This window comes from Lynx canadensis, chromosome F2 (assembly GCF_007474595.2).
Source record: "Lynx canadensis isolate LIC74 chromosome F2, mLynCan4.pri.v2, whole genome shotgun sequence".
Taxonomy (NCBI): domain Eukaryota; kingdom Metazoa; phylum Chordata; class Mammalia; order Carnivora; family Felidae; genus Lynx; species Lynx canadensis.
In genome coordinates, this window is record NC_044320.2 from 75,189,467 (window position 1) to 75,215,881 (window position 26,415).

The 26,415-nt window shown below is 40.5% G+C and overlaps 2 protein-coding genes across 10 annotated transcripts in view; one reads left to right on the forward strand and one right to left on the reverse strand.

Annotated features, from left to right (window-relative positions):
* Positions 1-8,136, reverse strand: part of TGS1 (trimethylguanosine synthase 1) — a 48,893-nt gene extending 40,757 nt beyond the window's left edge. Inside the window, exon 1 of one of the 2 annotated variants that reach the window (XM_030303681.2) lies at positions 2,468-2,781. In XM_030303681.2, coding sequence (XP_030159541.1) covers positions 2,468-2,571 — 104 coding nt within the window. In that variant the 5' untranslated portion in view covers positions 2,572-2,781. Of the gene's footprint in view, positions 1-2,467; positions 2,782-8,131 lie in introns of those variants that run through there. The other variant, XM_030303686.1, reaches the window with a different exon arrangement.
* TMEM68 (transmembrane protein 68) overlaps positions 2,801-26,415 on the forward strand; it is a 42,831-nt gene continuing 19,216 nt past the window's right edge. Inside the window, exons 1-5 of one of the 8 annotated variants that reach the window (XM_030303688.2) lie at positions 2,801-3,064; positions 11,712-11,756; positions 13,081-13,474; positions 23,179-23,346; positions 25,656-25,849. In XM_030303688.2, the coding sequence (XP_030159548.1) occupies positions 13,150-13,474; positions 23,179-23,346; positions 25,656-25,849 (687 nt within the window). In that variant the 5' untranslated portion in view covers positions 2,801-3,064; positions 11,712-11,756; positions 13,081-13,149. Of the gene's footprint in view, positions 3,107-11,711; positions 11,757-13,080; positions 13,475-23,178; positions 23,347-25,655; positions 25,850-26,415 lie in introns of those variants that run through there. The other 7 variants (XM_030303687.2, XM_030303689.1, XM_030303692.1 and 4 more) reach the window with 7 other exon arrangements.

Below are 26,415 nucleotides of genomic sequence, written 5' to 3' on the forward strand. Positions count from 1 at the left end.
CTGACAGTATGTTAATATAATGTCCTCAGAAAATAAAAATTAGTTACAATATGAGGTTCTATTTTCTGCCTTCTAGGAGAGGTGTACAATAACCTTTAGTTTAGTTTAGTATGAGAGTCAACTCAATACTAAGAAGGTATTAGGCGCCTATGCTAATGCTCGTTTTCTGTTTCTGCTCCAAAGTATGGTACTGTATTTTTCAGTTTAATAATCTATTCTAGAATTTTGCTAACAGTCAATCTGTTATTTTAAGATGGTGAAACAGACCTTTTCTCTACCTGGAAAGTCAGAGTTACACTATTAAGCCTCTGAACTGCCAGCGTGTCTCCAAGTCCCCAGGACTTCTCCTGGAAATAATTTCAAGATCATATTTCCAAGTTCTTTTTGTTCTAAGGGGTTATAATTTGAGCATTAAGTGATCTAAAGGAAAAAGCCATTCTTTTCTCTTTACCTATTTTGAACCCAGAATGTGGCTTCTAAAAGCAAAGTAGAGCTTCTAAGTTTTAATATGTATGAAATTATACGAAGTTTAAAAAAATGAACATTTTGGTTCAAAAAGACTAAATTCAAAGTAATCGGTGATTTATATGGCAATTAAATTGTGTTTTATTCATTTATTTTTATTTTGAGAGAGAAAGAGAGAGAGTTCGTGTATACCAGGGGGAAGAGGTGTTGGGGGGGGGGTGGAGGGAAGGGAGAGAGAGAGAAAATATTAAGCAGTTTTCATGCTCCGTGCCAGCCCATCACCAGCCCATCGGGTTCCATCCCATGACCATGAGATCATAACTTGAGTTGAAATCGAGTTGGAAGCTCAACGGACTGAGCCACCCAGGAGCCCCCTAAATTGTGTTCTAAATAAAGTTGCTTTAATTGAAATCTAGTAGCATATTGCTTTGTAGGGGTATGGCATGACAGTTTTTTCTCAAATCTTTACATTTTTAAAAAAAACTCTCTTTAATGTTTATTATTTATTTTTGAGACAGACAGAACACGAGCGGGGGAGGGGCAGAGAGAGAGAGGGAGACACAGAATCCAAAGCAGGCTCCAGGCTCTGAGCTGTCAGCACAGAGCCCGACGCGGGGCTTGAACTCACAAACTGTGAGATCACGACCTGAGCAGAAGTCAGGACCCTTAACTGACCGAGTCACGCTTAACTGAGCCACCCAGGTGCCCCATCAACTTCGTGCATTTTATAACTCACATTCCCTTTCTTTCTTTCCTTTTTTTTTTTTTTTGTGGAAAGGAGGCTTCATGAAGATAGCCCTGAGACTCATCTGGCCGCAGGCTAAGAATCAGGTATGTAGACTTGGCTTTCTTCTACTTTTTACAGAGTTCTGCTCGTCACTCCCTCTTTCACTCAAACATACCCCAGTTTACTTCCACTCTCTAGACCTCTTTTCAAAAGCTACTTTTCTCAAAGAAATCTCTGTGATCTTTGGAGAAAGGTTAGGTTTTTGCTATGACAGCCCCTGTACTCCTCTCCTATAACACCTACAACCGTAATTCGCTAAATAATTATGTAACAGTTGTCTTACTATGGTGTAGCGACAGGTTGTGTCTTATACCCCAGTGCCTACCAGGGTACCTAATACAAAGAACCACAGAAAGCATTTGCACATGCATGCACGTATGCAAAGATGGCAATATTTTAAAAGTTAAACATCGTGTTTAACTTCTTTTTGGATCAATTTTCTGATTACTCCACACAAACACAGTAACTGTAAGCATTTCTTCAAACTTCAATTCCCCCACATTAAATTACATTAAAAGTACAGCACATGAAATTTACTTCCACAGGTTGAATCTAACAATAAGCCTGCGAAATCACTGGAAATCATTGTGAGAACATACCTGTTTTAGGGACGGAAAAAAGATTGAAGCGTCTTAACTCACACACCCGATATACAAACAGTCATCCCTATAATCCGATTTCTTAGTTCCTTGTTTCCCACCCACTGGTCTTCCTTCCATAGAGGGCAATTTTTACCCCAAATATTTCCCAAAAACACAGCTGAAAAACTGATGGAATTATAGTTAAATCTTTTATCTCGGGTAACTGGAAGCCCTATGTCTGCGCATATGCACTTGAATAAATCTCAAGGTTTTCAAAAAATGTTAACCAACAAAAGGTACTCATCTTAAAGTCTTCACCTTGAGCTGTCACACCCCTGAAGGGGCGTTTACATTTCACTTCCCCCGATTTTTAAACGTCCCCTCGGTTTATAGAAACGAAATCAATCAGCTGCCGCGTTTTTTCACAGCAGCCAACAAAGTCGATTTCCCCCTTCCCTTAACGGTAATAGGCGACCTTCCGTGAACTCTGAGGACTTTTCTTTCCTGAAACCACCTTGCCCACGGGTCTTCGACTTGAGCCACGACTTCGGGGATCAATCACACGTAGCTTGCGAGGCCTACATTTCTGGGCAAGAACCGGGCTAGAAATGAAGAGGGACGCGTTTTTACTTACTCCACAAATGCCCTGGAGCACAGGCAAAGGATCTTACAATCCTCCTCCAGGTCTTCAACGAAGAGAAACATTTCGGCCACGCGGCTCCACTTGTCGCAGCACATTTTCCCACTTCGGAGCAGGAAGCCCTGCGACCGGCGGCACGGGACCGGCCTTCCCGGCCTCGGCTTGGTTCCCGGACACCGAAAAGAGGTCTCGCCGGCGCGCCCGGTGGAGGGGGGGGGGCGGGGGAACGTCAGGAGTTTACAAACGGGCCCGGGGGTGCTCAAGCCCGGAGCGAGCGGAGGCGCCGCCACCGGAAACGGCTCCTGGCGGCCCCGGAAGGGGCGGGGCGGCAGGCGGTGCACGGCTCAACGCGGTCCGGGCTGCCGCCGGTGTTTGTCTTTTTCTTCACAGGTTGCTCGTGGGGGAGAACGCTGGCCGCTGAAATTTCTTCGCTTCCCTGGGTCGCTGAGCCACCGAAGGGCTCCCGCCGCTGCTCGAGGGTGAGCGCGAGCCGCCTCCGCCCCTCCCGCCAGAGGCGCGTCGGTCCTCCTCTTGTCCTCCGTTTCCGGCGCGCGGCTCCGCATCAGTCTCGCGACCGCGAGTCTCGTCTCGGTGAGGCAGTCCCGGAGTCCCCGGCGGTTCCCGCAGTACTCGGTATAAGCTCGGGCACCGGAGTGGCGGGGAGGGGTGGCCCTGCCTGGGTCACAACGAGCCCTTTCACTCCGCCGCGCATCACTCCCCCCCCCCCCCAACCCCCGCGCTTAAAAACCTCGTTTCATCTCAACTTAGGCGGCGGGGCGAGGTGTCAGAACCTCACTACAGGCCTCTGGGGCTTGCCCGGCGACCTCTGGTTCCGGGATCCGAATCGAGCCTTCTGGGGTGATCACGGGCGTGTACGGGAGAGGCCGCAGGAATAAGTGGTTAAGAAGGCTTTCGGACGAGTCAGGCTTGGAATCCTGGTTTGATGCCCCTTTGCTGCCTCTGTGATCCCGGCAAGCGAAGTAACCCTTCTGAGCCTCTTTGTGATCGTCTGTAAAATAGGAACGGTGAATAATAGTACCTGCCTCCTCGGGGGGCTGGAAGGACTAAACGAAACTGTGTATCCGGTCGCTCGTGTGCTATTAATAGTTTGAGTGGGTACCTACTTTGTGCGCGCAGGCACTGCGTTGGTCCCTAGGGTTTGCAGCCTGTGGAACAGATTTCTGCCCTCAGGCTGCTGATGCGTAAGAAAAATGCGTGTGCACATAACCAGGACGCCGAAAACTGGAACACCACTGCTAGATTTGAAAAAGGAAGTTAGTATTTGGTGTGTGGTATTCGTTGAGACTGCCCAGGCAGCTTCCTTAAAGAAGCAAGTTCAGACTTGGGGGTGGTTGGAGCGTTTCAGGACTTGGTTGTGCTGTTAATGCTGAAATGGCATTGTTACTTCTTTAGTCTGTGTTAAAACTGAGATAAAATACGGATGTTTAACACAGTCCTTAATGTTTTGGTCGCATTTACTATTGGATAGAAATAGAAGATTAATTTTCGAATGAAATGTTTATTTCCACCTGGTGTCCGAGATAGGCTCGTAAGAGTGCTGCCCAGTTACAGATACACCCGTATAGATGTGCAACATTTGGGGGTGAGGATAGGTTAAGGAAAAAAAAGGTAGAACAGTAATTATCAGAATGCAAGATTCTAGTTAGAAGTTGAAGGACATTCTAGGGTTAAAAAAAAAAAAATCCCAAACCTTGGAAGGTAGTTCATATCAGAACCTAGAGTTTGAAACTTGAAATCTAAAAGGTAATTGTTTTTATTTTATTTATTTTTAAATTTTTAAAATTTTCTTTAAATTTGTTTTTGAGACAGAGTATGAGCAGGGGAGGGTCAGAGAGAGGGAGACACAGAATCCGAAGCAGGCTCCAGGCTCCGAGCTGTCAGCACAGAGCCCGATGCAGGGCTCAAACTCATGGACTGTGAGATCATGACCTGAGCTGAAGTCGGATGGCTAACCGACTGAGCCACCCAGGTGCCCCTGGTTTTTACTTTTTTAATGTTTATTTTTGAGAGAGGGAGAGAGAAGAGAGCTCGCACACGAGTGAGCTTGGGGACGGGTGAGAGAGAGGGAGATAGAATCAAAGCAGGCTCCAGGCTCCTGGCTCTCAGCACAGAGCCTGATGCTGGGCTCGAACCTACAAACCGTGAGATCATGACCTGAGCTGAAGTCGGACACTTAAACCGACTGAGCCACCCAGGCGCCCCTAAAAGGTATTGTTTTAAAGATAAAATTACTAGGTCTGCCAGATGTTTTAATGGAGATATTAGATAAACTTCAGTTTTATTGATGGTTTGAAGTAGATGCTTATTCGCTAGAACTGAGTCCTATCCCCCTGTTAAACAACTATTAAAAATGCAGAAAGAAAAAGGGAAAATTAATTTTATTTCAGCGAGTATTTAATTTAATTGGCATTTTCAATGTATCCTTAATGTGGCTTATATACTGAAAGTAAAAAATTGATCTGCTGCCATCCATGGTGCTAAAAGTACTGATAATGGGTGTTTAAAAAATAGATCTATTTCCGGGTGCCTGGGTGGCTCAGTCAGTTGAGCGTCCGACTTCTGCTCAGGTCATGATCTCACACCTCGTGAGTTCGAGCCCTGTGTTGGGTTCTGTGCTGACAGCTCAGAGCCTAGAGCCTGCTTCAGATTCTGTGTCTCCCTCTCTGTCTGTCCCTTCCCTCCTCATGCTCTGTCTCTCTCTCTCTGTCAAAAATAAAATAAAAATGTTAAAAAAATTTTTTTTCTTTTTACTTTCTATAACTTATTTTTTATAGTTTACATCCAAGTTAGCACATGGTGCAACGATGATTTCAAGAGTAGATTCTTTAATGCCCCTACCCATTTAGCCCTTCCCCCTCCCACAATCCCTCCAGCAACCCTGTTTGTTCTTTGTATTTAAGAATCTCTTATGTTTTGTTCCCCTCCCTGTTTTTATATTATTTTTGCTTTCCTTGCTTTATGTTCATCTGTTTTGGATCTTAAAGTCCTCCTATAAGTGAAGTCATATATTTGTCTTTCTCTGACTAATTTCGCTCAGCATAATACCCTCTAGTTCCATCCACGTAGTTGCAAATGGCAAGATTTCTTCTTTTTGATCGCCGAGTAATAAATACTCCATTGTATATATAGACCACATCTTCTTTATCCATTCATCCATCAGTGGACATTTGGGCTCTTTCCACACTTTGGCTATTGTTGATAGTGCTACCATAAGCATTGGGGTACATGTGCCCCTTCGAAACAGCACACCTGTATCCCTTGGATGAATACTTAGTAGTGTAATTGCTGGGTCATAGGGTAGTTCTAGTTTTAACTTTTTGAGGAACCTCCATACTGTTTTCCAGAGTGGCTGTACCAGTTTGAATTCCCCCCCCAAATTTTTTTAAACAGATTTATTAAGTTTTTACAGAAAACAAGAAATCCTCTGTTCTGATTTATTAGTTTTTGAAATGTTCTTATTTTAAAGTGTGTAAAGTCAATTACAATAAATGTTCTTCACTATCAATGTCAACATTACGATATTTTTTTAATATGTGATGCGAGGACTGTGTTTGATTGTAGATTTTTTTTTTTTTTTGCTTGGAAATAACCTGTTATTTTGGTAATTAAAATACTGTATCTCCCCCCAAACCACTTTTAACCACTATAGTTTTTAATTGGATCAAAACAAAGTGGTAAGGAGTCCAGTATAGCCCGTGGTAAATTGGAGGGGGACAAGGGCCAGGCAGAAGTAGTAGGAAGACAGAAATTGCAATCTTAATATTTTCAGCTTTCTGTTAGAGAGAGAGGGACAGAGGTATTACAGAGAATGTAGTGAAAACCAGAGTAGGAAGTAGGAACTGGATTTTAATTTTGGTCCTTGGTTCTTCACTGAATTAATTTAGTAACTTTGGGCAAGTGAACTTGGCTTTCTCTTTTTAACTGGTTTCTGCAAAATTAAGAGGTTGCATTCATTGACTTCTAAAGCCAATTTTCATATTATGGAAAGTAAGTATTTATCCACTCAAAGGCTTGTTATTCAGACTCCTCTGGTAGTTCTTTAGTGGCAGGTTTTAGGGCACTGTCTTGGTCCACATTTTTTGTCACGGATTTGAAGGAACACAGGTAAGGTCTGTATTTAGCTGGTATTTGTTAGGTGCCTACTATGTGCCAGACATATTATTGTAAGTGCTTTACATATGTTTTCTCATATGGGTTTTTTTATTTTTTTTTTTACATTTATTTATTTTTGAGAGAGAGAGAGAGAGAGAGAGCGCGAGCACAAGTGGGGGAGGGGCAGAGAGAGAAGGGGACACAGAATCCGAAGCAGGTTCCAGGCTCTGAGCTGTCAGCACAGGGCCCAAAGGCAGGGCTTGAACTCACAAACTGTGAGATCATGATCTGAGCCGAAGTCGGACGCTCAACTGACTGAGCCACCCAGGCGCCCCATTCTCATATGATTTTTTAATATTTATTTATTTTTGAAGGAGGGAGAGATAGAACGTGAGCAGGAGAGGGGCAGAGAGAGAGAGAGATACAGAACCCAAAACAGGTTCTGGGCTCCAAGCTGTCAGCACAGAGCCCGACATGGGGCTCGAACCCACGAGCTGTGAGATCATGACCTGAGCTGAAGTCGGACGCTTAACCAACTGAACCACACAGGCACCCTGATTTTCTCATATGATTTTGTTTACTGATGTATCCTCAAGTGTTAAGAATAGTGTGGAGCACGAACTACTTGGTTAGTAAGTATATGTTGAGTAAATGAATTAGTAACCCAATGGCATAGTCTTCTCTGGGCCATCCCCTGTCTTATACGCTGTATTTATCCCCTGTGGTCTAGTCAAGGACCGGTCCCAACATTATTCCTCTCCTGCATCATCTCTTTCTTACTCTCCCATTGACCCATTACCATTGGTATTAAAGCTTGCTGTTTTCTTTCATCTTAAAACAACAACAAACTTGACCCACATTCCCCTCTAGATACTCACCCTATTTTTCTGTTCCTTTTTGTGTCAGCATTTCTCTGCAGAGTTGTCCATATTTGCTGTTTCCAATTCGTTGCCCCCTTTTTTTTTTCATGAATTTACTCCACCTGACTTTCATCCTCACTGTTATCAAAATATTTCTTAATTATCAGGGTTTGTCAATGTCTCTGTGTTGTAAAACGCAGTGATCAATGATTATTTCTTAGGCCTCTCAGTATCATTTGAAACAGCTGAATGCTCTTTCCTTACTTTGACACACAGGGTGCCATTCCTGGAAGGAGAGTGTTGGTTCCTCATGGTTTTCCCAACTTCTAAAATGTTGAGGGCTGCAAGGCTCAGTCCTGGGGACTCTTTTTCATTCTAGATTCCTCCCCCCCCCCGGAGGAATATATGTCTGTATTCCTCTAGTCCTGATCCTCCTGCTGACCTGTATGTCCAGCTGCCTGTTAAAGGTCTTCACTTGGATGTCTACTAGAATCTTAACATGTTCTAAATTGAATTTCTGATGTCGAGAACACTCCCAAACCTGTTCTTCCTGTAACTCCGTCTTTTCTCAAGCTAGCTAATAACAGTGGTGATCATAGCAATATTAGGTCTGCCTAGGTCACACGGGAAGTGACAGTCTCCTGGAATACAAGCCCACATTGCCAAAACTGCAGTCCTCCCAGACTTCTCTCTTTCACTCACATTCTAGAGACGTTCATCAGCAATTCCAGTGGCTTTATCTTTACGATAGATCCAGAAACTGATGGTCTCTTACAGACCTTCACTCTGTTAGCCTTGTCTGAGCCATTTTCAGCATTTCACTTACTGCCTTAACTTCTCTTTTGCTCCCTATGCAGTGTATTCTCAACACAGTGGTCACTTAAAGCTGCAGTCAGGCTGTCTCTTCTGGTGCCCTCTCCAGCTCACTTAAGATGAAAGCTGGCCTAGAGAGTTCCATAGTGCTACCTCTCTGCCCATTTCTGACCCCTCTCCCTTCACTCTTCTCAGCCTGCTACCCTGCTGCTCCTCACCTTACCAAGTACACACCCTCTGCGTCTGCTTTTATTTTAGCCAGGAATTCTCCAAATTCCCACATCATTTGCTTCCTCACTTCCTCAGGTCTCCGCTCAAATGTACCTTTCAGGAGTCCTTCTTGGGCTATGATATTAAAACATCGCAACCCCCTCCTACCCTCTTGCCTGCTGTAGAGCTCCATATTCCGATTACCCTGCTTTAGATTTTTCTCCATAGCGTCATGACCTAGCGTCATCTAACGTAGTGTATCTATTACCATATCCCAGTTTTACAGATTTTAGCAAGTTGAGGCACAGGTGGGTTACTGTACCTGTTGCTCTCAATATCAAACTGGAGTCCGTCACAGGGAGTGACCGGAGTGGTGAGACGTTATGACTCTAGGGTCTGAGGAGTGGTTGAAAGAACTGAGATTTTTTTTTTTTTTAATGTTTATTTATTTTTGAGAGAGAGCGCGCGCAAGGGGGCCAAGGGGTGCAGAGAGACTGGGAGACAGAGACTCCCCAGCAGGCTGTGCACTGATGGCTCAGGGCCTTGACGCAGGGCTCCATCTTAAGAACTGTGAGGTCATGACCTGAGCCCAAATCAAGAGTTGGACGCTTAAGCAACTGAGCCACCCAGGCGCCCCAAAAGAATTCAGGATTCTGACTAGAAAACGGGATTTCACAGCTTATCATAGCTGTGCCGTGTCTCACGGAAGAAGTTCTATGGTGTAGAACTAGGTCCGGCAGGGAAAAGTTACATTCAGGTAAGTATATGGACGATCTTTTGTAGATTGATGGATGGTTTTAAAGATGGAATTGGACAACTTTTGAGTTTCCGGTTCTGAAAGGGCTTAAATCAAAATCGAGGATGACCATTTTGGAGGAGGTCCTTTCCTGCAGCACAGGGGCACAGTTCAGGGACTGTGCATGAAGATGTCCACATAACTTCTGTCCCTGGATGTGCGTCTGTGTGCTGTCCCTCTTCGTTGTATGTGTTTGTTAAGTATGTGTGATAACTGAAAATGTAATTGAGCATACGAGGTATAGTTCTATTACCAATTTTGAGCGGGGGAGGTACTAAAAAAGGTTTTAAAATCACAAGATTTTATGATCCTATTAAAATCGGAAATGAGACTAGTTTAGAGGGGGCAATTGTATTAAGCAGTAAGGGTCGGATCATCAAAATGATTCGTTTTCAGGCCTAGGAGAAGCTCCTTTTAACATATTTGAGAAGCCATCATAAACTTTAACTTACGAACATTTTTTAAAAGCTCTTTTTGTGGAGGCGTAATTCACCATAACGTGGACCATTTTGAAATGTACAACTTGATGGTTTTTGGCATATTTACAAGGTTGTACGGCCATTACTACTATCTAATTATGGAACCTTTTCATTCTTCCCAAAAGACACTTCCACTTCCATTAGCAGTCACTTCTCATTGCCCTCTCCTCCAGCCCCTGGAAGCCACTTGCCTCTCTGTCTCTACTGACTAGGTTCTTCTGGGAATCTCATATAAATGGAATCATGTAAAAGGCGGCCTTTCGTGTCTGACTTTTTTTTACCTCGTATGTTTTTAAGGTTCATGCCTGTTGTAACATGAGCCAGTACCTCTTTCCTTTGTATGACTGAATAATATTCTATTGTTTGGGTGTAGTACATTTCATTTATCCATTCATTAGTTGATGGGCATTTATATTGTTTCCACTTTTTGGTCCTTAGGAGTAATTCTGCCATCAGCATTCACATACAAATTTTTGTGTGAATGTGTGTTTTCAGTTTTCTGGGATACGTACCTAGCAGTAGAATTGTTGGGTCATAAGGTAACTCTATGTGTAGCTTTTTGAGGAATCGCCAAACTGATTTATTTCCATACTGGCTGCATTATTTTTACTTCCACCGACAACATATGAAGGTACTAATTTCTCCACATCGTCATCAACACTTACTTTCCATTTTCGTAGTTCTAGCCATGTTACTGGGGGAAGCCTCTAATTTTAAAAAGTAGTAAGTTTTGCTATGTTTATATTGCCTTCTAAATGACCACATCCTGATACATTATAGGGGTTCAAGTCTTCAGATGGGTTGATGAGAATATGATGTAATTGAAGCCCACGTCACTGTATGGTAACAAATGGCAGCTACATTTGTGGTGAGCCCAGCAAAACATTCAGAGTTTTTGAATCACTGTGTTGAACACCTGAAACTAACATAGCATCGTGTGTCCAATATACTTCAGTGAAAAAAATAAAGCCCAGCTTGTGAGCTTAGCATGTGCCGTGTTTAGCTTCTCTTATCATCGCAGGCCCACATTTCTCACGATCAATGCCGTTGGTGACAAGGAAATTAGACTAAATCCTCCACCCCTGGAAGACCAAGTCAGGTCGCAGGCCCTGCCAATAAGTCAGGGAGCAGATAATCTTGGCATAAAGACAACGAACATATAACTGCTGTTGTGTATCTGTCTCTACCTCTTCCTCCACCCCTTTCTTTACTATGTCTTCTTGTCTCATCTACAAAGGGTTTGAGATGATTTTTGTAAAGACTATGTCGTATGCAGTGATGACAAAATGTCTCTAAGAATAGAATCAGAACCTAAGAAAACAGGAATGAAAGAAGGAAATCTTGTGTAGAGAACATGATCATAAGAGCTAATGTAATTATATCATTGAATATCATATTTGACCATCAACTTATTATTTGGCAAAGTTACTAAAAAGAGACATGTTCAGTTATACATTTTACTTTCGTACTTTTTCTCCAAAGAAGCAAAAATTTTTTATAGCTCTGAATTTTTTTTAGTGCTTATTTGTTTTTGAGAGAGATAGAGAGACACGGTTTGAAGTAGGGGAGGGGCAGAGAGAGAAGGAGACACAGAATCAGAAACAGGCTCCAGGCTCTGAGCTGTCAGCACAGAGCCCGACGCGGGGCTCGAACTCCCAAACCGTGAGATCGTGACCAGAGCCTAAGTCCGGTGCTTAACCTACTGAGCCATCCATGCACTCCTAGCTCTGAATTTTAAAAGAAAGTCTTAGGTGGGGCTTTATATACTGGAAATAAGCGTATAGCGTTGTCCTCACTAAAGCATTGGTCACGAGAATAATTTAACTGTGATACACTAGTGTGGGGTTATAATATTTGTCACACATATGTGAATGTCTTTTGCTATTTATTTTATGGAAATTCTAACTCTAGATATTAATGATTATATATTTTTAAGCATATTTTTCTTTGTATACTGTGTTTTCCAGAACATATACACTGAAGATTGGGACAAGATATTTGCCTAATTTCTGGTAAGTGACTGGTTTAGAGATAAGTGGCATAAAATAATTGTATAGCTATAGTTTCAGTCATTGAAGCCTTAAGAGAAATTTTAGTGACTACAAGATAAAAATGACACTGATAAATTTTTATTACTGCATAATGTCAAAAGAATAGAGAAATTTTTTTGTAAACCTGCTTGTAAAGGACAGTACACACAAATGTATGTCATCATTTCCTAAAGAATTGGGTTACTTTTATTGACTCAAATATCGATGCTTTCTTTTGTGAAGAGCAGTTATCTCAACATAGCCTAATTTAAGATACAAACATTCAGTGTGATCCACTTAAGATGTAAGTCAAATTGTTAAGATCAATCCGAAATCTCATTCTTCATCAGGTTTATTTTCCTTCTCAATTATAGCTTTGTGAGTTATTTCAAAAGCTAAACCTGACATGCTTCATGAGCATGCAAATGAAACCTTATAATTTTCACATTTAAATCTGCAACAAAGTTAACCATGAACCATGTACTCCTTTTTGGTATTAAGAGATGATTCTATAGGGGCACCTGGGTGACTCAGTTGGTTAAGCATCTGACTTCATCTCAGGTCACGATCTCACGGTTTGTAAGTTGGAGCCCCATATGGGGCTCTGTGCTGACTGACAGCTCAGAGCCTGGATCCTGTCTCGGATTCTGTGTCTCCCTCTTTCTCTGCCACTCCCCTGGGGGCAATCTCTCTCTCTCTTTCAAAAATAAACAAACATTAAAAAAAAAAAAATGAAATAAGAGGCGCTTGGGTGGCTCAGTTTTTTAAGCATCCGACTTCAGCTCAGGTCATGATCTCACAGTTCGTGGGTTTGAGCCCCATGTCAGGTTCTGTGCTAACAGCTCAGAGCCTAGAGCCTGCTTCGGATTCTGTGTCTCCCTGTCTCTCTGTCCCTCCCCTACTTGCTCTCTGTTTCTCTCTCAAAATAAATTAACATTAAAAAATTAAAAAAAAAAGGGGGGGGCACCTGGGTGGCTCAGTTGGTTGAGCGTCCGACTTAGGCTCAGGTCACGATCTCGTGGTCTGTGAGTTCAAGCCCCGTGTCAGGCTCTGTGCTGACAGCTCAGAGCCCGGAGCCTGTGTCTCCCTCTCCCTCTCCCTCTCCCTGTGTCTCCCTCTCTCTCTGCCCCTCCCCTGCTCATGCTCTGTCTCTCTCTCTCTCTCTCTCTCTCTCTCTCTCTCTCTGTCAAAAATAAACATTAAAAGAAAAATTAAAAAAAATGATTCTGTATACTATTTATGTAGACTGAAACATTTAACTTCTCAGTTGTGAAGAGAATAACATTGGATTATTTTTCCCTTCTAGTGGCAAAATTAAAGACCTACCATGACAATGAAGAAAGAGACTGAATTTGTCATTTTCACCTAAAGAAAGATGATAGACAGAAATCAAACCTGCGGTATAGGACAGGATTCTGTGCCCTATATGACTTGTCTGATTCACATCCTCGAAGGATGGTTTGGTGTGGAGCAGTTGGAGGACTATTTGAATTTTGCAAACTATCTCTTGTGGGTTTTTACACCACTAATACTTTTAATACTTCCTTACTTTACTATCTTTCTTCTCTATCTTACTATTATTTTCTTACACATTTATAAGAGGAAGAATGTATTAAAAGAAGCCTACTCTCATAATTTATGGGACGGTGCAAGGAAGACGGTGGCGACTCTCTGGGACGGACACGCAGCAGTTTGGCACGGTAAGCAAGAGTCCCCTGCTGTCTGTGTTGCCGTTCACATGTGTGGCACTGAAACTGTCTCATCGTTCGTGATACTGAAAAGTACAAGGGGATATTTCCCTAGTTCCTTTCATCTGTCTGCATGCATTGTGCATTTACATGTCTTTTTTTAAATGATTGTTTTCTGTGTTTTTTTTTTTTGTTTTTTTTTTAATTTTAGTGTTTGTTTATTTTTGAGACAGAGAGGCAGAGTGCGAGCAGGGGAGGGTCAGAGGGAGACACAGAATCTGGAACCGGCTCCAGACTGAGCGGTCAGCACAGAGTCTGACACGGGGCTCGAACCCACGAGCTGTGAGATCATGACCTGAGCTGAAGTCGGAAGCCCAACCGACTGAGCCACCCAGGAGCCCCTAAATGATTGTTTTCAAACACGTTACTTTTTCTTAAAGAACCATACAACAGTGTAGGCTGTTACGATAACGTAAAATATAAAAGTGCATATGTGAGACATCTAAGAGTAAGAAACTAAAACGGTTTAGAAACCTATTTTGAAAATAGGTTTAATTATTTAAATGCTTTAATTATTTAGTGTTTAATTCCATCTTGTTAAAAGTAAGTTTGAACTTTCCTAGTCAAATTAGATTTTTTTTGAAAAAGAATTATTAACTAATAATGTTAAATATAATTTGTATACCAAAATTTATCCATTTTCTGTTTGCTTCATTTCAGAGGTTATTATGTCTCTTGAAGAAATGAGATAGCAATAAGTTTCTCTCCAGGATATTCATTCTTTTCTTTATCATTTGAGAGATTGTGATGTTTTACATTTAATGATTGGTGGTTCCTTGGCCGTCATGAGAATTGCCCTCCTGTGGCTTGTTATCAAGGACTTGGTGTTTTTTTCTACCAATTTTTATCTTACTCATCATTTTTGCTTAAGGACTATACAAAAATTCAGTAGGTGTTTAACAAAGATGTGCTTTCTGTTTCATGTTAAGCATCAAAATCGTTTCACAGAAATACACAGAAGGAAGCACAGATTTTGAAATAGGTACTGGAGGAAATACGTATCATGGAAGTATAAGGCTGCTGTTAGCACAGATTACCAGTAACACGCTTATTAGGCCAATGTGTCATCATTTTAATATGACCTACATTCTTCTAAGTCTTTTGAGCATTTAGTATGCCATACACTGTTGAATACTTGATGTACATTAATTCTTTTAAATCTTAGAATAGATAGAGTCTACATATTATCTCCATTTTGCAGTTTTCCTGTGAGGAAATTGAGGAACAGAGAGGTTGTTATTTGCCCAAGGCACGCTAGGAAGCTAGGAAGACGAGCCAGGATACAATCTCTGATATCAGGCTCTAAAGCCTGTCCTCTTGTGATCTGTGCTCTGTGGAAAGTTTGTCCCAGGTTGGGGATTCAAGGTCACACGTCATGGTGAATACCTGAATAGCAGGTTTGCAACCAGGAGCCATATACCTTTGATGTACTGAATTCGGAATATTTACTCGTGAATACTAGTGCTCCTGCCGGTCATTACAACTCTCATACCCTCTAATGGTGGTTTTACATGAGACAAGATGATACTTCGCTTTCCACGTGTGCCCGTCTGCAGAGACTGCGTCGGTGTCGGCTGCTGTCGCTTGTTGTCTTTAAAACAGGCACATGGAACTTCTTTGGCATTGTTGACAATACTTACTGGGAATATGTATCCCCCTCTTACGTATACACCCCCTCTATTTCAGGATAATATATAGCATGAGGAATTTGAATTTATTCATATTTCAGGAGACATGATTTAATTTAGGTAACTTTAAGCACTAAGCTCATTTTGTAATAGAATATATACTTTTGGGGTGTTTTTATTTTTCTGAGGTACTTTTAAAGATGCATTTATGGCTCAGAGGAAGTAAAAGACATGGTTCTTAGCCTCTTTTAATGTTTTTTTACGGTAACTTGGCATTGTATTTTATTAGGATAAGTGATACTCTTTTAAAAGTGAGTTTTCCTGGGGCGCCTGGGTGGCGCAGTCGGTTGGGCATCCGACTTCAGCCAGGTCACGATCTCGCGGTCCGGGAGTTCGAGCCCCGCGTCAGGCTCTGGGCTGATGGCTCAGAGCCTGGAGCCTGTTTCCGATTCTGTGTCTCCCTCTCTCTCTGCCCCTCCCCCGTTCATGCTCTGTCTCTCTCTGTCCCAAAAATAAATAAACGTTGAAAAAAAAAAAAATTTAAAAGTGAGTTTTCCTTATTCAATCATTAAAAACAAGGAAATCCTGCCATTTACAACAATATGGATGGACCTTGAAGACATTATGCTAAGTGGAATAAGTCATACAGAGAAATATAAATACTGTATTTATGGCACCAAAAATTGATAATTGATTTTTTCTATACCCTTACCAGCACTTGTTATTTATTATTTTTTTTGATAATCGCTATTGTAACAGATGTGAAGTGATACCTCAGTGTGAATACCCTGATGGTTAGTGATACTGAACATTTTTCATGTACCTGTTGGCCACCTCTATATCTGGGAAAATGTCTGTTTAGATCCTCTCTCTGTCCATTTTTTATGTTTGTCCATTTCTCCTCTTTTTTTTTTTTTTTTTTTTTTTTTTGCTATTTTTGAGTTGTATGACTTCGTGGGTTGCATATTAATTGCTTATCAGATATATGGTTTTTGCAAATATCTTCTCCTATTCAGTAGGTTGCCTTTTCATTTTGTTGGTTTCTTTTGCTGTACAGAAGCTTTTAGTTTGATACAGCCCCACTTGTATATTTTTCTTTTTGTTGCCTTTGATTTTGGAACCTGTTTTAAAAAATCATTGCCAAAAAAAAATAAATAAATAAATAAAAAATAAAAAGTAAAAACTCATTGCCAAGTCTGGTATCAGGGAGCTTACTTCGTAGGCAGTCTTCTAGGAATTCTGTGGTTTCAGGTCTTAACCTTCAAATCTTTAATCCATTTTGAATTAATTTTTGTACGTGGAAGATAGTACATTCTTTTCTTTATCAGTTTTATTCTTTTGAACGCCCAGTTTTCCCAAACACTGTTTATTGAAGAGACTGTTCTTTCCCCATTGCATATTCTTGGCTCTTTTGTCAAAAATTGACCGTATATGTGTAGGTTCATTTCTGGGCTCTCTATTCTGTTCTACTGATCTGTGTGTCTGTTTTTATTTCAATATCATGCTGTTTTGATAACTATGACTGTTTAGTTTTTCAGCAGTTTTTCAAACTGTTGCGTAGTTTGAAATCTGGGAACACGATGCCCCCAGCTTTGTTCTTTCTCATGATTGCATCGGCTCTTTGGGATCTTTTGTGGTTTCATACAAATGATTTAGGATTATTTGTTCTATTTCTGTGGAAAATGCCATTGAAATTTTGACAGGGATTACATTGAATCTGTAGACTGCTTTGGCAGGTATGGGCATTTTAACAATATTAATTCTTCTAATCCCTGAGTATGGGATATCATTCCATTTGTGTTTCACGTTTCTTTCATTAATATCCTATAGTCTTCAGGGTATAGGTCTTTTTACCTCCTTGGTTAAATTTATTGCTAGAGATTTTATTCTTTTCCATGCGATTATAAATGAAATTGTTTTCTTATTTTCTCTTGTTAGTGTACAGAAACACTAATTTCTGTAGATTTCTGTATATTGATTTTGATCCTGCAACTTTACTGAATTTATTAGTTCTAACAGTTTTTTGATGGAGTCTTTTTAAATTTAATTTTACTATTTGTTATTATTTTTTAATTTAAATCCAAATTAGTTAATATATAGTGTAATAATGAATTCAGGAATAGGATTTAGTGATTAATCACTTAGGTATAACTCCCAGTGCTCATCCCAGCAGGTGTCCTCCTTAATGCCCCTTGCCTGTTTAGCCCACCCTTCCCACCCCCCACTCATCACCCCACCAGGAACCCTCAGTTTGTTCTCTGTATTTAAGAGTCTCTTATGGTTTGTCTTCCTCTCTGTTCTTACATTATTTTTGCTTCCCTTCCCTTATGTTCACCTGTTTTGTGTCTTAAAACCCACGTATGAGTGAAGTCATAGACTTTCTCTGACTGACTTATTTCACTTAGCATAATACACTCTAGTTCCATCCACGTTGTTGCAAGTAGCAAGATTTCATCCTTTTTGATCGCTGAAAAATATTGCATTGCATGGTTTTGTGTGTGTGTGTGTGTATACAACTTCTTTTGTGTATATATACGTATATATCTTTCATTGTGTGTGTCTGTATGTGTATGTATATATGTATATACACATATAGACACACAACTATCCATTCATCAGCCTATGGACGTTTGGGCTCTTTCTGTACTTTGGCTATTGTTGATAGTGTTGCTATAAACACTGGGGTGCATGTGCCCCTTCGAATCAGCACTCCTGTATCCTTTGGATGAATACCTCTGTATCCTTTGGATAAATACCTAGTAGTGCAGTTGCTGGGTTGTAGGGTAGTTCTATTTTTAATTTTTTGAGGAACCTCCTTACTGTTTTCCAGAGTGGCTGCACCAGTTGGCATTCCCACCAGCAGAGCCGAAGGGTTCCTCTTTCTCTGCTTTTTGGTGGAGTCTTTAGGGTTTTCTGTATGTAATACAATGTCATCTGTAAATAGTGACAGTTTTACTCCTCCCTTTCCAGTTTGGATGCCTTTTACCTCTTCTTCTTGCCTAATTGCTCTGGCTAGGACTTCCAGTACTATGTTGAATACAGGTGGTGAGAGTGGGCATCCTTGTCATGTTTCTGATCTTAGAGGAAAAACTTTCAGCTTTTTATCATTGAATGTGATGTTAGCTGTGAGCTTGTCCAAATGGCCTTTGTTATGTGGAGATACATTGCCTGTATACTCACTTTGTTGAGAGTTTTTATCTTAAATGGATATTGGACTTTGTCAGATGCTTTTTCTGCATCCATTGAGATGATCATATGATTTTTATTCTTCATTTTGTGACTGTTGTGTATCACATTGATTGATTTGCAAATGTTGAACCATTTCTATATCTGTATAATAAATTCTACTTGATTGTGGTGTATGATCCTTTTAATCCATTGCTGAATTTGGTTTGCTAATGTTTTGTTGAGGGTTTTTACATCTGTGTTCATCAAGGGTATTGATCAGCCTATAATTTTCTTTTCTTTTTTTAAAAAAAATGTTTATTTATTTTGAAAGAGCGTGCGAGCAGGGGAGGGGCAGAGAGAGAGAATCCCAAGCAGACTGCACACCGTCAGGGCAGAGCCCAACACGGGGCTTGAACCCATGAACCATAAGATCATGACCTGAGCCGAATCAAGGGTCAGATGCCTAACTGACAGAGTCATCCAGGCACCCCTATAATTTTTTTTCTTGTGATGCCCTTGTCTGGTTTTGGTATTAGGGTAAAACTGGCCTCATAAAATGAGTTTGGGAGAGTTCTCTCCTCTATTTCTTGGAAGAATTTGAGGATTGGTATCAGTTCCTCTTCGAATGTTTGGTAGGATTTACCAGTGAAGCCGTCTTCTGGACTTTTGTTTGTTGGGAGGTTTTTGATTACTGCTTCAGTCTCCTTACTTGTAATTGGTCTGTTCAGATTTTCTATTTCTTCATGATTTAGGCTTGGAAGGTTGTCTGTTTCTCACAATTTATTCACTTCATGTAGGTTGTCCAGTTTCTTGGCATGTATTGTTCATAGGAATCTCTTACCCTTTGTCTTTCTGTGGTATCAGTAGTAAGGTCCCCTCTTTGATTTCTGATTTCATTTTTTGAGTGCTGTCTTCTTCTTGGTGAGTCTAGCTAAAGGCTTGTCAATTTTGTTTATCTGTTCAAAGAAACTGCTCTTGGTTTCATTGATATTTTATATTGTCTTTTTATTTCCTCTCTAATCTTTGGCATTCCCTTCCTTTTACTACCTTTGTTCTTTTTATAGTTTCTTGAGGTGTAGTTACGTTGTTTATCTGAGATTTTTCTTGTTTTCTTGAGATAGGCATTTATCATTATGAACTTCCCTCTTAGAACTGCTTTTGCTGTATCCCGCAAGTTTCATCATGGTTTATTTCCATTTTCGTCTATCTCAAGGTATTTTTAAATCTCTCTTTTTTTTAATGTTTGTTTATTTTTTTTTTTTGAGAGAGACAGAGTGTGAGTGGGGGAGGGCCAGAGAGAGAGGGAGACACAGAATCGGAAGCAGGCTCCAGGCTGTGAGCTGTCAGCACGGAGCCTGATGCGGGGCTCGAACCACGAGCCGTGAGAACATGACCAGAGCCAAAGTCAGATGCTTAACCGACTGAGCCTACCCAGGCGCCCCGAATCTCTTTTGCTTTCTTTTGCTTTCTTCATTTCTTCATTGTTCAGTGGACTTTTTCTTTTTGCTGGGGCCAGCTGAGGCTGAGGTCAGTAATGACACCTGACAGCAGTGAGATGGGAAGGAGGAACAGGTCTTATGACTAGAACCATGATCACATTTCATCGGCTCCTCAGAGTGTTAAGTTCCAAGTCTTGTGATAAACTATGCAGGGTATTTTCCTTTGAAGCATTGGTGGAGCTTACTGAAATCTGTTGTATCCCCCACCTCCGCCAAGAGGACAGGGTTGCCATAAGAGATGTGCTAGTGGTTGGTAGCAGTCTAAAGGGCAGTAGACGGGTTCATCTCTTTAGCGTCGGAGGAGAAAACAAGTATACTCAGGAAGCCAACCTTGAACTGAAGCATGTTAGAAGGAAGCCTCCAGAGATCGCCCCCCTCCCCATTTCCACCAGCCTTTCATCCTGTCATTTACTCGCTCCTCCTTACAGTGACTTTGTGGGGTTTATAGTGTGGCAGGAAGGAAAGACGGGGGGTGGCACGGGTCTTTAATTTCACTTGTACTGCAGGAGATTTCTGCAGTCTCTGCAACATACCAAAAAATATGTTTGTGAATGAAATCAAAGTTTGCAACGTGGTTAAGTTACCCATTTGTATGTAACAGTTTAAACGGATGTTTTATTTTGCACTGAGTCAAGAGTTTAAGAGTTTTCTTATTTTTATCAATGAATTATTTTCGTATATGTGCTGCCGAAGCAAGCGCTCAATGAATTATTTTATGACTCACTGTTAAATTTTACTCTAGATTGTGTTATCTCAGGGAAGCTATAACTTAATTGACGTCTCCTACCTTGGCCCTCTTCACTACTCCCCTTGATCTGCTCATTACCCCTTTTACAACCTGCTTGTAACAAGACGAATCTCCTCCTCTAGAACTACTCTGTATTAAGCTTACACAGAAGGGTCCAGATTGTGTTTTAAAAGCCAGTGGATTCAATAAAGTGTACTTGATGTTTTAGAGATGTGTAACTCCTTGGGTAGCCTTGATTAACAACCAAAGATAGTCTTAAGTTTTAATATGTCTGTTAGATTGGAACCCAAAGTTTCTTTTTTATCTTATAAATTTTGTGATTCTAAGATCTTACATGGTTCTTCCATAGAGAGCAATAACGATTGTTGCTTTTATTCATAGACTTTTTAAAAACTAATACTCCCAAGTATTATACAAAGAACTTATTTTCCTAAATCATTTGACTAGAAGTGCCTACGTTACCCTCTCTTTAATGCTTTTAGTGCATATTTCCTATAAACAAGGAAGTTCTTCTATTTAACATTAATAAAACCATTCAAATCAGGAAATTAACATGGAAATATTACTGATCTTTAGATCTCATTCAAGTATTTTGCTTTCCATTTGATTCATTGTTTTTTATAACTTCATTCTATCTGCTGAAATTTCTAATCTGATTGTGTATGTGTTCCTTTTTCCACTAAATCCTTTAACATATTAACCATGGTTAATTTAAAGTTACCGTCCGATGATTTAAACTTTTGGGTCTGGTTCTCTTGATTAAACAATCTCTTGACAGTGGATTTTTTTTCTTGCTGCTCTGTATGTTTCGTAATTTCTTTTTTTATTGAATTCTGGGCATTGCTTGTAAAAGAAAGTAGAAAATGAGGTAAATAGTATTTATAACTGAAAATTGACCTTTTTCTGTCAGGCCGTTAGTGAGTGGGGTGGCGTTTAATTCAGCCTACCCTGTAGGTGGACTGGAGTTGTGTTTTGTTGTAGCTGTAGGTACCTTCCGTTCAGCACAGAATGCAAAATCCTGCAGCTGCCTTGTGCACAGTAGTGTTTCCCAGCACCCCTCCTGCATCCTCAGTCCAGTACATCTGCCACTGCTGGGCACATCGTTGCCTTTATAACTCCACGTGAGGCCGGCGGTGGGGTGGGGATGTCAGGGACACTCTTCGGTTTTCCTGGTCTGGCTGGGACCGCACTCAGGCCTGGTCCCTGAATGCCTGAGGCCCAGGTGGGAGGCTTTCTCAGCGTCCTTTTTCCTCTTCCCAGTGGCAGGCAAACTCTGCCCTACCTAGGTGGGAGTTTGGGGTTGGCAGCAAGTTTCTTGCCCTTCCTTCCAGGGGGAGTCGATCTCTCCTTGGTGTCATTTCAGAACCCGGGCCTACTGTCTACCTCCCAGGGGCAGATGCTTTGGCTTCTGCGCTCCCCTAGCAGTAGTGGACTTTTCCCTGGGAGTGTGATGGCGGGGTGAGGCAAGGGTGAGAGGAGGGGACTGAGCTCTGTCCTTTCCAGCATCAGGTGCCCTTTCCCTGGAAAGGGTGGAAGAGTTTCTTGCACTTCTCCCAGTGTCAGGTGTCGATTTTCCAAGAGAAGCTTCCAAGAAGCAAGTGGGGTTTTGTTCTCGATACCATTTGCAAGGGCTCTTTTCGGTCTCTTGCCTACTGCGCCCCCACTTTTTCTTGTAAGCACCCACTGAGGCCTCTGGAGGACTGTTGCTGAGTGAGTGTGGACTCTTGCTTATGTCTGGGCTTCTCAGGGATTCTGCACTCAATGGCCACCAGCACTTGGCCTTTAAATTTGTTAACATCTCAGTTACTTTGTTCTTGCTTGCTTTTAGGGCACTTGTGTCTTCTCCATACTTAAGTTTAAACTTCCCTCTCATTAGAGGCACTTATCACCCATTGGAGCTCTCGGTTCAGCTGATGGAGAGAGCGACCTCAGCTTTCTGACACACCGCTTGTTCTTGCTTTTAGGGTGGGAATGAGGTTCTCTTACAGCTAGACCTTATTCTAGTTTTCTCCTTTTCTGTTTTTGTAGCCACCTTCTCCAGCAGTGAGAAACCTGGCTCACGTTATCCTTAATGTGTAGGCTCATTAGATCAGTCTTCCTATATTTAATCAAGCTCTCATCACTGCCATCATCCCGTGCTACTCAAGGATACCATCTGACCCCACTTGGGCTGACACCCCATACTAGGCCACTGAAGTATCTGAACGCTATCCTCTACCCCTGTGTTTGTCCCCACTCCTGGCTTCCTTCCCTTTCCCACCCAGGCCCCAGCACCCTGTTCTAGGCTGTTGCCCTCTGGGGGTGTACTCACAACTCTGCTTGGGCTCTGATATCCCCACTCTGGACCACCTCATGGGGATGCCCTCCTCAACCTGCCTGAGCTGGAGCATGCCTTGCTGCCCCCCCCCCCCCCCCCCCGCCGCCCCAACTCCGCCAACTTCGCTGTGGCCCAGCTAATCGCTGTGGGACCAATTTATGTGAAGAGGGAAAGAGAAAGAGGAAGGCTCATGCACTTCAACGACAAAAGACCGAGTTCCTGAGTTAGTAACCATCCTTTAGTGTAAATAGACTAATAAATATATTTTAAGCATCTGCATTTTGTCTTTCTAACAGGTTATGAAGTTCACGGGATGGAAAAAATACCAGAAGAAGGACCAGCACTTATAATTTTTTATCATGGAGCTATTCCCATAGATTTTTACTACTTCATGGCTAAAATTTTTATCCATAAAGGCAGGACTTGCCGAGTAGTAGCCGATCACTTTGTCTTTAAAATCCCAGGTAAACTTTGACCGTGGATAGTGGTGTTAACATGATCAAATTATGTTAAAGTCTGTGTCCTTGAGCTCTCTAGGATCATTTGGAAAAGCTTTTTGCCTTTTTAGGGTAACACGCTTAGAACTCTAATTTGGGAGTATCTAATTATCCGATTTATGTAATATATCTAAATATAAAAACATGGTCAAAAATGTCACCTAATTTTTTTCTTTATTAACAGCTATTTTGTTATTATTTGTCTAAGTTAAATCCTGAACTTCCACTTAAAAAAATAAATTGTAACTTTTACCAAGTAATTAATTTATATTTTGCCATAGAAAGTAGTTGATTTTTCATATGATGAATTTTTCCATGAGATACTGATTTTTGGAGTTTAACTTTACAGTAATTAGAGTTTGATTACTGTTGGTATTCTAGCAAATCAAACTTACTTAAAACATCAGTGAGGGTATATTTTGTCTTCATATAATAACATTGCTTCAGAAATCCTATCCTTACGAGTCTGTCTTTTTCGTACTTGACTTGCCCGCTAGACTTACAACTCTTAAAGTTAAGGACTATATTCTTCTTAATCTGTTCATAAAGGGTTATGCTTTTTAAAAAGATTAATGAACCAAATGATTTCAAACTGTTTTTAAAAAGCCATTCTAAAATAAACTCCTTGGTAGTAAGTCTTATTTTCTTTTGTCACTGAATCACCAGAAATGAGCCAACAAAGTTTATCATTTGTTCTCTGGCATAATAAAAGCAAAAGCCACCCATCAACCAGAAAGACAAACACCAAGCAGTGAATTAAGTAACAGTGCCTTTCATAGGCATGGTTAATCTTTTGGGTGTCCTTGTGTACTAAAAAGCCATTTGTACTCTGATTAAACTAAATTGTCCAGGAAAGGTTTTTCTTTAGAAAGTAATTGTGATCACTTTATAATAAATTTGAAAACTAGAGAAAAGGAGAGCATCATTATAATCTTACCACCCTAACATAACCAATTATTGTTTTGCTTTATTGTACTTCATTTTTCATTTGCATAATTTTGCATGTTATGCAATCACTTTTGTGTTCTTCTTTATAAAATTGTGATGTTAGCATTAACATTGTACCATGCTTTATAAAGAATAGTTTTAATGTAGGGCTAAAATATTTACTTGACTAGTTTTCTCTTATAGAACATTAGGTTGCTTGCATTGTTTTTCTTTTTATACGTAATGTGCATATTTTTATTTGCATTTGGCTTGAAATTTCCCCTTTATCATCTTGTAATTTATGAAACCCATTATGAAAATGTATCTAATTAAGTCAGTGAGCTTTTAATATAATGGGGGTGAATAGTCTTTCAATCTTAATAATATGCGTAATCTTGCTTTAGATCCTTAAACCTGTGAGAGGTTTGGTTAGTCTGCACAGTCTTCACTACCCAATTTTCCATTCTCAAGAATAATGTATACGCTGACATCAGCCCTCCAGAGTTCCAGTGTAGGATTTGGTTAAAATATTTAGTTACTAACAGGATTATTTCTTTCATCCATAAATAGTTGTGCTTTGAAAAACTGTATAATATTAAGGCCTGGAATTGGCTGTTACTCAATTAAATACTCACTTTATTAAAAACTCTTAAAAAAACCAAACCTCTTAATGATTTTGCTATTATTATTGATTTTAAAAATTTAATTGTGAGAGTAACATCATCTAACTTGGAATTTCAGTTGATTTGATTATGGCTTGCCAATTTTGATAGGGCTAAGCATAGTCAGATTTACATTCTCCTGAGTGATTCTCTTTCTTATAGGGCTAAAGGAAGATTAGATTTGTGATTGCTGATGGGATATCATTTCTGATTGCTCTAGTAAATACTACAGACAGTGTTTGGCCCTGAGATGCAGTGGAAGGGGCTTTGGAGTAGACATACCTGGACCGGAATGTCTGCCCTGCCATTTGCTAGATGTGTCACTTTGAGCAAGAGACTCATTGAGCCAACTTTCTTTGTCTGTAAAATGGGGGCCAGAATCCCTCTTTTCCATGGTTTTTGTGAGTTTTAATTAAGAGTTTGAATATGTCCAGTAGCCCGAATAGCAGGTGATCCGTGAGGAGGTGATCAGTAGGAAGTGATGAGTAAGTCATAGTAGCCGTTACTTTACCAGCAATATTAATTGTACGTAAACCTTAAGAGTTCTTGTTGATCTAAAAAGAAGTAAAAAAAGGAATTTACTAATTTAAGTGTAGATATTAAGTGCTGTGGGTTGCAAATGTTTTTGTTTTGAAGAATTGGACAAGAAGTACTTAAGACATATCTTCATGCTAATGTTTCTTACAGGGTTTAGTTTATTACTTGATGTATTTTGTGCTCTACATGGACCAAGAGAAAAATGTGTTGAAATTCTGAGGAGTGGTCACTTGTTAGCTATTTCACCAGGTGGAGTTCGAGAAGCCCTAATTAGTGATGAAACCTACAACATCATTTGGGGTAATCGTAAAGGCTTCGCTCAGGTTGCAATTGATGCAAAAGTGGTGAGTTGTATAAAACCAATTATTAAAGTAAAGCTAGGTTGGATTTAAAATAAATGCTTACATAGTGAGCCAGAGTACATAAGAATTTAGATCCTTTCACTGCACTACTTAAAAATCAGTGTACGCGTAACTCTTTGTAAGGTAGCAGTGGAGAAGTTGTGCATGGGATGTCACCTCCACATCAGTCTGGAAATTTGGCAGATAGCCACCAAAGTTTTATTTCGCATTTCAAAATCTGACTTTTAATCAGATTTGTAAAATGTTTTGTATTCCTTCAGTCATACCTTGTTCAAAAGTGTAATCAGTTCAGTTCTATGTATTTTAGTCCTTTGGTATGATTGAATTGGCATATTTTCAGTGACGGTCGTTGGTTGGTTTTACTGCAATTCTTTTATCTGTGACCAATTTATCTAATCATAGGAATTGAATAATGCGTAGCTCCTATTTTCTTATCAGCAAATGTGGTCAGCTCTCTGATTGTATTGAAGATGAGAAACAAATATTACTGTAACTTAGATCTTTTAAAAAGATTTTGATGAAAGAACTAGTCAGTAAAATTAAGTGTT